The sequence below is a fragment of the Nylanderia fulva genome, unplaced genomic scaffold (genome assembly GCF_048542155.1).
Source record: "Nylanderia fulva isolate GAGA-0341 unplaced genomic scaffold, ASM4854215v1 Scaffold11, whole genome shotgun sequence".
Classification (NCBI taxonomy): Eukaryota; Metazoa; Arthropoda; class Insecta; order Hymenoptera; family Formicidae; genus Nylanderia; species Nylanderia fulva.
The window spans coordinates 367,863-381,392 of NW_028189302.1; the positions used below are offsets into that span (position 1 = coordinate 367,863).

At 28.6% G+C, this 13,530-nt stretch overlaps 1 protein-coding gene across 6 annotated transcripts in view; it reads right to left on the reverse strand.

Moving 5' to 3' along the window:
* nrm (neuromusculin) overlaps positions 1-13,530 on the reverse strand; it is a 267,044-nt gene that overhangs the window by 34,589 nt on the left and 218,925 nt on the right. For 5 of the 6 annotated variants that reach the window (XM_029310733.2, XM_085486117.1, XM_029310731.2 and 2 more), the window contains 9 exons: positions 12,617-12,728; positions 12,200-12,378; positions 9,668-10,024; positions 7,576-7,842; positions 5,514-5,870; positions 4,663-4,923; positions 3,717-3,974; positions 2,960-2,977; positions 1,748-1,888 (listed from right to left, as the gene is read on the reverse strand). In XM_029310733.2, the coding sequence (XP_029166566.2) occupies positions 1,748-1,888; positions 2,960-2,977; positions 3,717-3,974; positions 4,663-4,923; positions 5,514-5,870; positions 7,576-7,842; positions 9,668-10,024; positions 12,200-12,378; positions 12,617-12,728 (1,950 nt within the window). The remainder of the gene's footprint in view (positions 1-1,747; positions 1,889-2,959; positions 2,978-3,716; positions 3,975-4,662; positions 4,924-5,513; positions 5,871-7,575; positions 7,843-9,667; positions 10,025-12,199; positions 12,379-12,616; positions 12,729-13,530) is intronic. The other variant, XM_029310734.2, reaches the window with a different exon arrangement.

The window sequence follows — 13,530 nt, forward strand, 5'->3', positions numbered from 1 at the left end:
TGTAAATTTTATTTACGGAGTTGCGGTGGACAATATTAACTTTTTTACGAATGAACTTACTTTGCATGTATATCTGATATTGATGAATCATATTTGTTAGTTCAAATTTTATTATGCAAAAGAATTAAAACAGTATATGTCACTGATTCAGAATTAGACACAGCTATATATTGTTATTATAAATTTTATTTATAACACTATGAGAAAAAATGGAAATCATAATTAATCAATATCAGTGACTTTATTTATGTCTAAAGCAGAATTGTTCTTCAATAATAAAGATTAATGCGTTAAATAAAGATATATTTTTTTAATACAATAATAAAAAAAAAATAATGGCAAATAAGAGCAATTGCTATTAATTTTTGTTTATTATTGTATTTATTTAAAGAGCTTGAAATTGATCTAGTTATATTTTTTTAAATAATTTCTACTTATTTTCACGAAATCGATTCTTTAAAATAGAAATTAATTTTTAAAATATATTTGAATTATTCTGTGATAAAATATTTATAAAATTTTGATAAGAAATATTAACATCATTATCTCGTAAAATATCGCATTTTTTGTAATTTATATTATATTGTGTATTTTATTTAATATAAAAAGAAAAAATATTATTAGATGTTATTGAAATTTGAATCAATATTACAGCAGCGTAACACGCGTTTGTTCGTAACAATTGTATATATTTATATATGTATCTCTATCTAAATGGAAATTTTACACGTTGTTTAGCTACTTTATACAAATATATCAAATAGTGAGCATGCTTTTATTCTACTTTGGCATGAACTGTATATAAGATATAATATTTTATACAACATGTGTAATATAGATTTCTACGTTTGTTTCGGACTGGGTTAACTGATGTTTTCTGTCAAGAAATAAAATATACTTTCCGGAACACAAAATCTACTTTTTCAACAATAATACGTAAATATCAGACGAATCAGTTTAATGGATGTTTACACACGAATTCATGTGGTTTAAGATATACTTTGATATACTTACGATTTTACGCGCGTTTCAAGCCATTATTTGTTACGAGAAGATTTATCACTCAAAGTGAGAATTACGTTGACAAAGAAAGCACAAAATTAACACAAGTGATTAATTAATAATTTTAAATACGAAACAATAAATTTGCACGTTCAAGTTTTTTGTATGTACCAATTTTTTGAAAAGATATTTTTTATATCAACAAAAGTTTATAAAAATGATATCAAATATATAAATATAGAGACAATATCACAGTTTTTACTAATAAGATTAAAAAATTATGTTATTATTATTTATTGAAAAAATATAATTTTCTTAATTGCACTATTTTTCTGTTTAATTATAGCAATTGTCGATTTCTCACCAAATTATTGAAAACATTGTTTATAAGTTTTATAAAATGATATTTATCAGGATTTTAATTTCTATGTGCATATACTGAAATATGTATAATAAATTTCTCCGCAAAATGTATTTTGATTGCAAATAATTCAGAGTAATTTGGATTTTTGATGTGCGTGCGCGAAATATTTAAGACACACTACAAAATAAAAAAAACGTGATTGTCGTGATAAAATTTGGAAATTATATTAATTTGACGTCTATCCAAATATATATATATATATATATATATGATAATTCTGCTTTTACGATCTATTTCATGCAAGTCGCCGATAGCGATCGTGTGATATATCAGATGTAGAGTGTGATATATCAAAGAACGATATGTATCAAGAGAACTTACATTTCATTTGACTGCGTTTACGTCGACACACGATGTAGATGGCCACGCAGATTAGTATTAGGACCAGTATCAGGACCACCACTACGACGATAATAATTAGCAGCAAATTACCCTCTAATTGATGCCACCAAGGTATATGACCTGCAACACGATAGGTTGTAATGTATAATAATCGATAATGACAAGCAATATATGTATAAAGGGAGTAATTGCACGCACAAGGTATTTTCATTATTTCAAAATAAGCAGTGTTTGCTGTTATTTAAATAAAATTATATAGATGATCATCTAGATGAAACTTTGGCATCATCTTATCTTAATAAAAATATGTATTATCTATATCTGCATCTTAGATAAAAAAAGTGTTATCCTTATTAAATCATCTAGAATAATTTTCAGACAATTTTGGTTTAGAATCATAGCCAAGTATTTAAATATAGTAAAACTTAAGCAGTAAGAGATAAAAATTTATAAATAAAAATATGAATACATATATTTTTATATCCCTTTTATAATTTACATTTTTTTAATAACTGTGTTTACATAAGCAATTTTAAAAATTATTATCTAGAAAATTATCTAGATGAATCGCCATATAATTTTATCTTTTATTTAGATATATTTAAAACAAAATCATCTCTATTTGATTTAAAAAGAATTTACATATTTTTATCTCATCTTTATTTAGCTAATTTTAAAATCATCTAAGCACAACATTGAAAATAAGTATGGCGATACCACAATAAACGTTACAACAAGCAATGAAAAAAAAAGATATTTTTGATTTATATGGCGCGATTAATCCTTGTATAGCGACTTTTGTTGCAGGCGATATAAATATACGTACATATCGAGTTTCGTCAAAACTATATAAAAATATCTAAAAAATTGCGCTGAAATAGAGAGGTAGTAAAAAAAAGAAATAAAATAATTAGAAAGGGGACGAAATATATCTATTGAATTTCAAATTCGCAAAATTGATCCTCAATTCATGCTGCAATAGCTAGAACATAAAGTCAACAAAAAAGTTTTTATTTTAATTTTTTCCATTTACGTAGAGTGTATTTTGATTACAATTGCAGAAGAAAGAATTGTATCATTGAAAGTTCTACATCGTAATATAATATGAATACTAAATGCTAATTATACAAATAGCAATTATATATACATAAGATATACACATATTATAGACCTGAAGTAATATAGACTTACTTTTATGTCCATGGTGGGCTGCAAAATAACAAAATTTCCTAAATATTTGCGAACAAGGGATCAAAAACTCATCACTTTGATGCGATTAAAAGTTAAAGAGGAATTAGAATTTATCACTTTAAGGTGATTATGTAATTGCATAAGTAATTTTATGCAAATACGCTATAAAATTATAACATGAAAAATGTCATAAATAATTATGGTATTAAATATAATGCGAATAAAAATGTAGTAATATTCAAATATATATGTATATCAAATTATACTTATATTAATTATAGATATAATATTTAAAAATTTATATACAATATTTTAATATTAATTTATTAATATAGACAGAATGTTTTAAATCTTCTATTACACGTATCTTTTATAATATTCCTAAAGATATGTTTGATTTTATCGTATCTATGCGGAAAATTCACTCTCAACAAATATTCAGAGTGAAAAACTTTATCTTGCTCGCAACTTTTCCATTATACATATAAATTCATGAACTTTTTTCTGCACGGTTGTTTACAAAGAGACTTTTATATTATATTAATATATCTTTTTTTATGTACACATTTTACGTTTCCACACAAATATAAAAAAAAAACAAAAAAACTGTGTTAAAACGCGATAATATTTTCTGATACAAAAAGTCGGTGTGTTGAGAACTTGTTGACAAATACTTCTACTTCCTTCGCGAGAAAAGTGTGTGTATATGCACTGGCTCTCGCTATTAGCGAATCGATGAAAAGTTTGTTGCACCAACCTGGTATGTCGCGCTCGCACGGCACGGAGTGGCCGATTGTGTTGTTCGCTACACAGACGTACGTTCGGAAGTTGGTGATCGAAGTATCGAGGAGCATGTAACTTCGCCCGTTTCGCATCTCCGCGATTTGCTCAAGCGTGTCGTTCTCATTCTTCAGGGACCAGCTGAAGTCCGTCTCCTTTGGATTCGCGACGGCCGAGCAGACCACGTAATCCTGGCCCTCGAATCGTTCCTTCTCTATGTGGCATTCCGGTTTAACTGCATGGAAAATTGTACACACGTAGTTAAACGTTGGCAGAGTTGTGCGAAAAAAGGGATCCAGGTGTATACCTAATATAATTAATGGAGGTATAGAGATCCTAAACGCAATTGAGTTTCAGTCCTGTTTTATCGACAAAATATGACGTTAGATTCAACTATAAATCTATTTATTGGCTATACAGATTGTTTTTTCCTGAAATTATAGAGCACTTCGCGGTAATTTGTACGGGAAAAAATTTATCAATCTGTATAATTTCATATATTCAGGTGTAGAACTATAAATTGACGAAAAATCAGATTGAGAAATCCTTTTTCTGTACCGCGAAGTAAACCGCGAAGTGCTCTAATTTTGGATAAAAAACAATCCTATAGCTAATAAAGTAGATTTATAGTTGAATCTAATCTCACATTTTGTTAATAAAACAGAACTGAAATTCAATTACGTTCAGGATCTCCTTAACAACACAAATTTGAAGATTTTTTAAAAATAGTATGCAGAAATGCAAAGTGAAAAATTTTTCCTCAAATTAAAAAATGGGAGGAAAATATCACGATTAATGTATTCCACATCTGTCTTTGCAAAATGTAATATTTAATAGTTAATATTTAACAAGTAAAATATTTAATCTTTCCTTTTTCGCGGAATAAATCTTCTTGCGATTGAAAATGCAGAGTGGAAACGTACATTGGACATTCATAACCATCGAGATATTCAGGAAACCGTGACGATTTGACGCCTCGCAGTAGTAAGTGCCGTTGCTACGTCTGGGCACCGGCATCTTCAAATCGAGCACGTGACCCTCCATAATGGTGTCGGTGGAGCCTTCGCGGAACCACCGGAAGTTCGGTTTCGGTCGCGCCTTCGCGTCGCACTCGACTATTTCCGCGATCGTGTCCACCGTCACGTTGATTAGCTTCTTCGAGATTGTGATGTCTTCCGGAGGGACTTTTGAGAAAAAAATATCGAATTTTAAATCATTTTTATGCAACTGAAAATCAATATATTTTAAATTAGTGACAAATCCTTTTTTCTGGTAATTTCCCAACTTATAGAAATATTTCCCGCGCACTATAAACAATCTGGAATTAAAACTACTGAAATTTATTGCTGGAATTTATATTTTTGTAGAATTTATAGTTTACGATTTGAATTTAAACTACTAGAATTTATATTTTATATTTTATTTTACGCCAATGTATTTCAGCATAAATCAGAATAGACTTTCCATTAATCCTTCTGCCGTACCTGGGTGTCCAAAGCAAGTTTGAATGTTAAAAATGTGTCAAAACTTTTCTCCGTCCGAAACAAAATATAAAAAACCTTTGTATTTGAAAACTTTCTAAAATATAAAAAATATTTGCAGTCGATACGCATACATTAATAAAAAATTATTGACATACTTAATTAAGAAAAAAGAACGGAGATTTCTGTCCTTCTTTTATGAACGTTGGCTTAAATATCTTTATCATCTTTACTATCGAACGAGCAGAAGTACGCAGTTGAATAAAAGGAAAGAAGCTTTGACTGAAACGTACATTCAACATGAAAGTGAGTGCTGCTTTCTACGCCCGGGCCAATTCCGTTGTTGCTGCTTTTGCAGGTGAATTTGACGTTATCCTCGTCACGGTCAAGCTGACCGTCCGGCCAGACAGTCAGATTCCATACGAGGGTTGATTGGATACTCTCGAAGTCGTTGGTCCTCGGGTCAGGCGGATGATAAACGTTCAACACGTAATATCGATTCGTTTTCGAGAAGTCCATAGGTATATCATCCCTCAGCCAGGAAATATTGCAAATCGGGGCGCACTCGACCCAACACATGATGCTCACGTTAGGGGAGTTGTAGACGTAACCGCGATACGAGTGCAGCTTCTTGATAAACGTCGGTGCCGCTAATGAAAAGCGATAACTCTCGGTTAAGCGTGGAGAATCTGTTATTCAGTAATCGCGAGAAATGTCGGGCAAGATCTATTTTATCAGGCACTTATAGAGAAAGAGTGCTCTCTATATATTTGATTTAAAACGTCAGATTTATTATGGAAACCGACATGTGCCACGTTGAGTATTTATGCGCATGCCAATTTAAATTTTCCAAAATATCTAAATATTTAATTTTGACAGGAATATACGCTTCTGTTAGGTTATTTATTTATGTACAGAATTATTCTAAGTGATTTATCCAATTTAAAAAAAAAACTGTACATGTTTTGTCTCGTATCTTATAAATGTTTAATGCGATCTTTTTTAATTATATGTCACGAGAGACGTCAAGATTATAGTCAAATTATTCCTATATTCTAGCGTTTTTACTGATTCCACAGTGTAACAATGCGATTTTTTAGGATTGTGAACAACAATGACATGTATACAGCTTTTTTAAGAGGATGCTAACTAGGTCTGTTTTACCGATAAATATTATTTTTGTTTAACTTTGCCTCGGCTACAGAAGAAAATGCTTTACTAGAATAAAACATTCATAATAAACAAATCTGGGTTACTACATATGTATAAAGGGACAAGAAAGCTAAATAATTACAGTTTTTTATCGATCTTTTTGTATTGGGTCAACCTAATCTAAACGATAAGAAAACTAATTATTTAACTTTCTTCGTTTCTTTTTATATATACATACATATAATAGCCTAAATTTGTTATCATGAATAACTTTAATTCTAATAAATAATTTTTCATTCTGTATAGCCAATAAAGAGTTAAATAAAAATAATATTTGTCGATAAACCACCTAGATAAAATCATTTAAATAAAATTTTGGCGTTATCTTTATGTAGATAATAAAAATATGTATTATCTATATCTGCATCTTAGATGAAAAAAAGAGAGACAAAACTCGGACAGTTTTTCCTTTAATATTTAATCAGTGTTATCTAAAGAAAATTATATAGATATAATCATCTAGATAAAATTTTGGCGTTAGCTTATTTTTATATAGATAATAAAAATATGTATTATTATTTTATATCTGCATCTTAGATAACAATCTTCACAAAATTTGTTAGAATAATATTCAGATAATTTGGTTTAAAGTTATAACACATAAAATTACTTAATTAGTAGAATTTAAGCATTGAGCATTAAAAACTTATAAATAAAAGTATGAATATATTTTTATATCATCCTTTTTATAATTTACATTTTTTATAACTGTGTTTACTTAAGCAGTCTTAAAAACAATATTTTCTGAAAGTCATCTAGATGAATCGCCATATAATTTTATCTTTAGATATATTTAAATTTCAAATCATCTTCATCTTATCTAAGATAAATTTACATATTTTTATCTCATCTTTATCTAGATAATTTTAAAATCATCTGAGCACAATACTGTGTCTCACTAATCGTCGTGCATTTGTCCACTTCAAAAATACCTATGATCATTTAAAATTATACGAATCATTTAGAATAACTCTGTGTAACAATATAGCTAACTAAATATTAGAGGAATTAAATTGTTTGAAGTCTTTAATGGCGCTGTGTTGATCTGGTTTTGAAATGTCGCTACGCCACTCGTTAAATCACTGATGGCTTTTAGTGTCGTGCGTGTGTGAGTTACCGGATGCATTGACATGTGTCGCTCACCAGATACGTCGATAAATGTTGTGGCCGGATCGCCGTCGCCGGCTTCGTTGTAAGCCAGGCATGTGAAATTCGCCTCGGTTTCCAAATTAACCGACTCGATGAAGAGCGTCGCGTCGTTCTCGTCCGGAAGACGGTGCCAGCCGCGCAACCACTTGAAGCCCGACACCTTCGGCCGTCCGGGATCCAAAACGAAGCAAGTTATGGATAATGGATGCTTCTTCACCACTTGCCGAGGTTCGTACGTTATCGATGCCGGCCCGGGTTTATCTGTGGAAATATTTTGAGAGTATGCAAAAATATATATGTGAAAGAAAGAGAGAGATCAGATTAATGTTTATCAGATTAATTAACACAACACATTATTTTTGATACAATAATAATATTGTATTGAAGGTAACCCAGTAAGCAAGACATATTTAATCAACATTTTAAAATATTGATTTTATATACATTTTCCAACGTTATAATATAATGTTTTATAAATATGTTTAAAATATTATTAATAAATATTTAAGAAAATATTTTAACTAATGTTTTAAAAATATTATTTAATAACATATTGTTCTCAAAATATTAATAAAATATTTTAAAAACGTTAATTTCAACATTACCGAAACCTCGATGTCAACGTTTATTCATAATGATGTTGCATACAATGTTAAAAACTACATACTTGATAACAATAATAACATTGTAACAATGATTTTTTGCTTACTGGAATAACATTGTATTGAAGATAAAGTATATCGATAAATAATTTATCAATATAATAATTAGTGTCAAAGTAAATGAATGTTTTTATGCTTAATGTTATTTGATATTGATGATAAAATATTAAAGAAAAGCTTGTACAGCTGTGTTATTTTTTTAATTCTTAATTTAAAGTAGATTTTATAAAATCTACTTTAAATAATTTATAATTCGTGAAATTTTGGAATAGTATTTTATTTTTAATTTTATAATATAGGAAACATTTAAAGAATTAAATATGTATATGTATATATTTTGATATCTTTTAATTCTTTAACTGTTTCCTGTATGATATAATATAAAATTATAAATAAAGTACGATTGTTTAAAATGTTCCAGAAACTTAAAATGAATTTTATAAATTATATAAATACAGTTTTGTGTGTGTGTAAGATTTTCTATATTTTATTATTAATAAAAATAAAATTTATACAACACAAAATATTATACATATATATAATATAGAAATATATTTGAAAAATTAATATAATATGAGATATATATAATAGTATATATAAATATATATTGTATATTTAAAGTAGAAAATGAGAGACATTCTAATATTTTTTAATTTTTTAAATGTTTTCTATATTATATAACAAAATTATAAATAAAATACGATTCCAAAATTTGTCACAAACTGTAAAATAGATTTTATAAATAATAAAAAAAAACAGTTGTTTGCAAACTTTTCTACATTTTATTATTAATAAAAATAAAATCAAATAAGCGCTGAAGATGATCGAAAAATCGATCAAAACGTTCATCTTATTTTAATTTACTATGAAATTGTAACAATAAATTTTGATTTGATTACGCTATTCTAAAACTGCGTTTTAGATTCCCATGCCAGTGATATAATTGTTAAAATCAAGTAAAATGTATACAATATAAAAGAAAAGAAACATAAAATTATGAATAATGCTTCATAAAATATCATTTCGTATTTCTCATATATATATACAAACTATTTCATTTATAATTTCACATCATACGATATAGGAAATATTTGAAAAATTAAAATACATGTATAATAAAATAGAATAATACGAGAGATACTTTCGTCGTGGATTGATCAGGAAAATTAAATTCGATATCGCATTTCCGACAAATATACATAAAATAAAAATTTCAAAACACCGACGCGTAATCCGCCATAATTTCTGCTTATATAATTAAAAAGCGCACGTGAGGTATAAAGCGGCGGATAATAATGAACGTAACGAAATTACGGTGATATATGGTTAGCGCGCGTTATAATGGATAAATCTCGCGCTAACTCTCCTACTCGTCTCCGTCACCGCATAACAGGAATGAGTGACGCGTGACAGAGAGGACTTACAATAAACTATGACAGGCGTGCTCGGCGAGACTGGTCCCCAGCCGGCCTCGTTTCTACCCTCGCAGGAGTAGTTGCCGTGAAAGGTGCGGCCGACAGATTCCAGCAGCAGCTTGCTGGGATCGATGTCGCAGAACGTCGACGATTCCTCGACGTTCGTCGTCATGGCAGTGCCGTTGTTGTTGTTGTTCCTCGGGCAGTCCGGAAGTTCTTTCAATAGATCACCGTCCAAATACCAACGGACGGCTGTCAGCATCGCCGGATTCCCGGCATCGACCTCGCACGTTAACGAAACGTTCTGACGATCTGCCTCGTTCACAGGTGTTTCCGGATCCATTATCACCTCCACCACCGGTTTGTCTGCACGAATATATATGCGTGTGGGACCAATATACGGGAATACGAGTGCAAAGCGGAATCAAAAAATAGGAAAAAATCTCTCCTCGATTTTATTTCCGATTGTAATCTATAATAATATATCTAATAATTCTAACCTAATTCTAACCTAAAAATTTATAGTTATCTAATAATTCTAACCTAATTCTAACTTAAAAATCTATAATAATATATCTAATAATTATAACGCGATAATACTCGGGTAGGATGTAAAAACCATCGTTTTTTTTCTAATAAAAGGATAAGCTATATATATCCCTTGTAGCTCTGAAAGCTATACGTCGCGAGAAATGACGAGAGGATAAAGTGTGTGTTTCCGAGAGATAGATATATCCTTTCGAGATTTGAGATAGATTGAGATAGATTGATTATTCGGGGCTTTTTACGAATCTCAATTTAATCTCTTTCTGTCAATGAATGGATACTCAACCCTTTAGAACCGATTCTTCAATAAAGGCTTAGTTTAATAAAGCAAAACGTTCCTTAATTATTTGTTTTTCCTTTACTATTGCATGTTACAAGTTGAGGACAAATCAGTTAGTTAAATTTAAGTTTAAAGCAAGTTAACTCGTTGTGCGATTCGAACAAAACATAATTAAAATTACTGACCGAAATTAAATTAAATTAAAACAAAACGAAACTTAATTAGAAATAATGCTTTCTACAAGAGAGAGCATAAATTAAAAGTCGAGAAATTGAGAAAAGAAGAGGAAATATTATAAAAACATAAACTCGAAACTGAGATTGAATTATAAAAATTATATTTTTTCACAAAATTATTTGCTTATTAAAATATTATTTGTGTTTTTACCAGTAAAAAGATATGAGTAAATTGTTTTTCGGAAAATGCATGATTGTAAAGAAAGGTATATACATATAATACGCGAAGTTTTTATATTTCTTTTTTTATTTATATTTTAATTATGAATTTTATAGTTGATTAATTAAAAATAATTGAAATCTTATAATAAACTCATTTTATTCAAAATTTCAAAATAATGTGATCTCAATCTTGCAACACGATTTTTTCTATTTTAAAATATACTAATCTGCTTACTTCAATAAATTCTTTAGCAAGTATTATAAAAAATATTTAACATTTTTAGATATAGTAAATAATGCATTTTTAGAAATAAGAATAAAATAAATAATGATTTTTGTATATTTATTAAACGTGTTTAAACCATCATCTTCCACGGTTTAACTATATTCACGATTAAACTTCTAACTATGTTTGATTAATTTATTAAAAAACAATAAAATGTGTCTTAGCAGAACTTAAACTTTAATCTATATTTAAATTATTCTTGAAAAACCGGTTCTAATGTTAAAAGTGTATAAGAATTTTTCTTCGCTCGAAACAAAATATGGAAATTTTTTATTTGGAAAATTCCTAGAATATAATAGATTGTCCAATAACTGTTATAAAAAAAATTATCGCAATTTAATGAATTGAAATCACCATGGTTGGTATTAGGGCTCGTGATTATCGATTCTAATCGATTAATCGAATTAATCGATTTTTTTGATTAATTAATATATTTATTTAAAAATTTTTTTCTTCTAGAATAATTAATTATCATTTTTAATATGTTTAACCGAATTAAACCAATATTTTTACACTTTATTATGCATATGTATATATACAAAGCAATAAATCCGTTAATTTGAATATATGTAAGTTTTAATGTAACACTTTTTTCTTTTCTTTGTAGACACTGCACACTACACAGTTATATTATAAAATTCTAATAAAAATAACAAGTAATTGAACAAATGTTTAATCGATTAATGATTAATTAGTTTCGGCGATTAATCGATTAATCGATTAATCAAAATTAAATAATCGTTTATCAATTTTTTTTTTAATTAAAATCGGTTAATCAATTAATCAAATTTGATTAATCGTTTAATCGAGTATCAATCGTCTCTTTCGATTAAAATCGGTTAATCGATTAATCGGTTACCATCACGAGCCCCAGTTGGTATCCGTACAAGAAAGAGAGAAATTGTGCATTGACAGAAGGGAAAAAGTTAAAATTGTAGGGATTTCGAATTTTCATTCCGACCGACAGCTTTGTGTATCAAGTAACGTTGAGAAAAATCGCGGCTGTTATATCAATCTCAGATAATACGTACAAAAGACCGAAACCTCTACGTCGTCCTCGGAAACGGATGAGCCGGCGTTGTTCTCCAGGATGCATTTGTAAGAACCCATGTCGCTAGGAGTTGCGTTTTTCACCGTGAGCGCCGTTTGTTCCGTGATTCCGCCGTCGTAATGCTCTTCGTTTAATACTAATTCTTCGTCGTCTCGTAACCTACATCAGCCGATTAGGAGGAGAAATAAAGAGGAGATAGCGGCAAAATTTATTTCGTCTTTTTTTCCTTTTTAATACGGGCGAAAATAAAGACGAAAATGTTGTGCTAGTTTCTGTTGCTAATTTGTCCGATGGAAAAAATTTTTTCCAGCAAGAAAATAATAATGTGGATCCGAAAGGATTAATCTTCGATCGAGATTCTCGTGCAGATGTATAGCTTTGTCTAAAAATTACTCACCACGTCACCTTTATCAGCGTAGCTGGATTTGCCTCGTAATCGCAGAATATTAAAAAGTCGTCTGTCTCATTAACCGTTATATTGTTTGGCTTCATTTTGATTATCGGCGGATCTGCGACAGATAAAACGGGGAGGAGATTATATAAGGGATAAAAAAATACACGAGCAGGATTTCGACGTAAGTCGCAAAGAGAAATGAAACATTTGTCAGAGATAAAGTTCGCGAATGTGAAAAGAAAAGGAAGGTATATAAAAGACTAAATGAGTCGTTTAATTAAAACGGATAATTTTGATCTCTTTTTCAAGCCCTGATATATATTCACGGTGTTGCAAAAACGTTTTGCACTTTATACATTTCGCACTACTAATTCTTCTGTTTGATATATGTATCATGCAATGCGAGCTTTTTCAAATTGTTCAATTTTTGCTAAACTTTGTGTACACTTTAATATTTACTAAATATTTATTAACTTATAATTTTATAATATAAACATTTTTATTAGTCAGTTTTAAGAAAATTATAATTTTTAATTATAAAATATATTTATATACAAAAATTTCTACGCATATAATTGGAATATACGTATATATACTTTACAAAGAATTATTTGTTTTAATTTTTAAATTACAATTATATTATTTTAATCATATTTATTTGATCAACATATTTTATATTTATTTATATTTTATTTATATTATATATTAATATTTGTTTTATTATACACGTATTTATAATATTTATTTTATTAAATGTGTAGTAGAAGTTTCTTTTCTTTTATTATTTTACTATTTAAAATTATATAGATTTCTTTTATCTTTTTACACAATTGCCATTTAAAATCTAATAATATATACAAAATCTAAATTTAATTTGTAATAAATAGAACAATGTAAATCTAAATCATAAGGAAGGC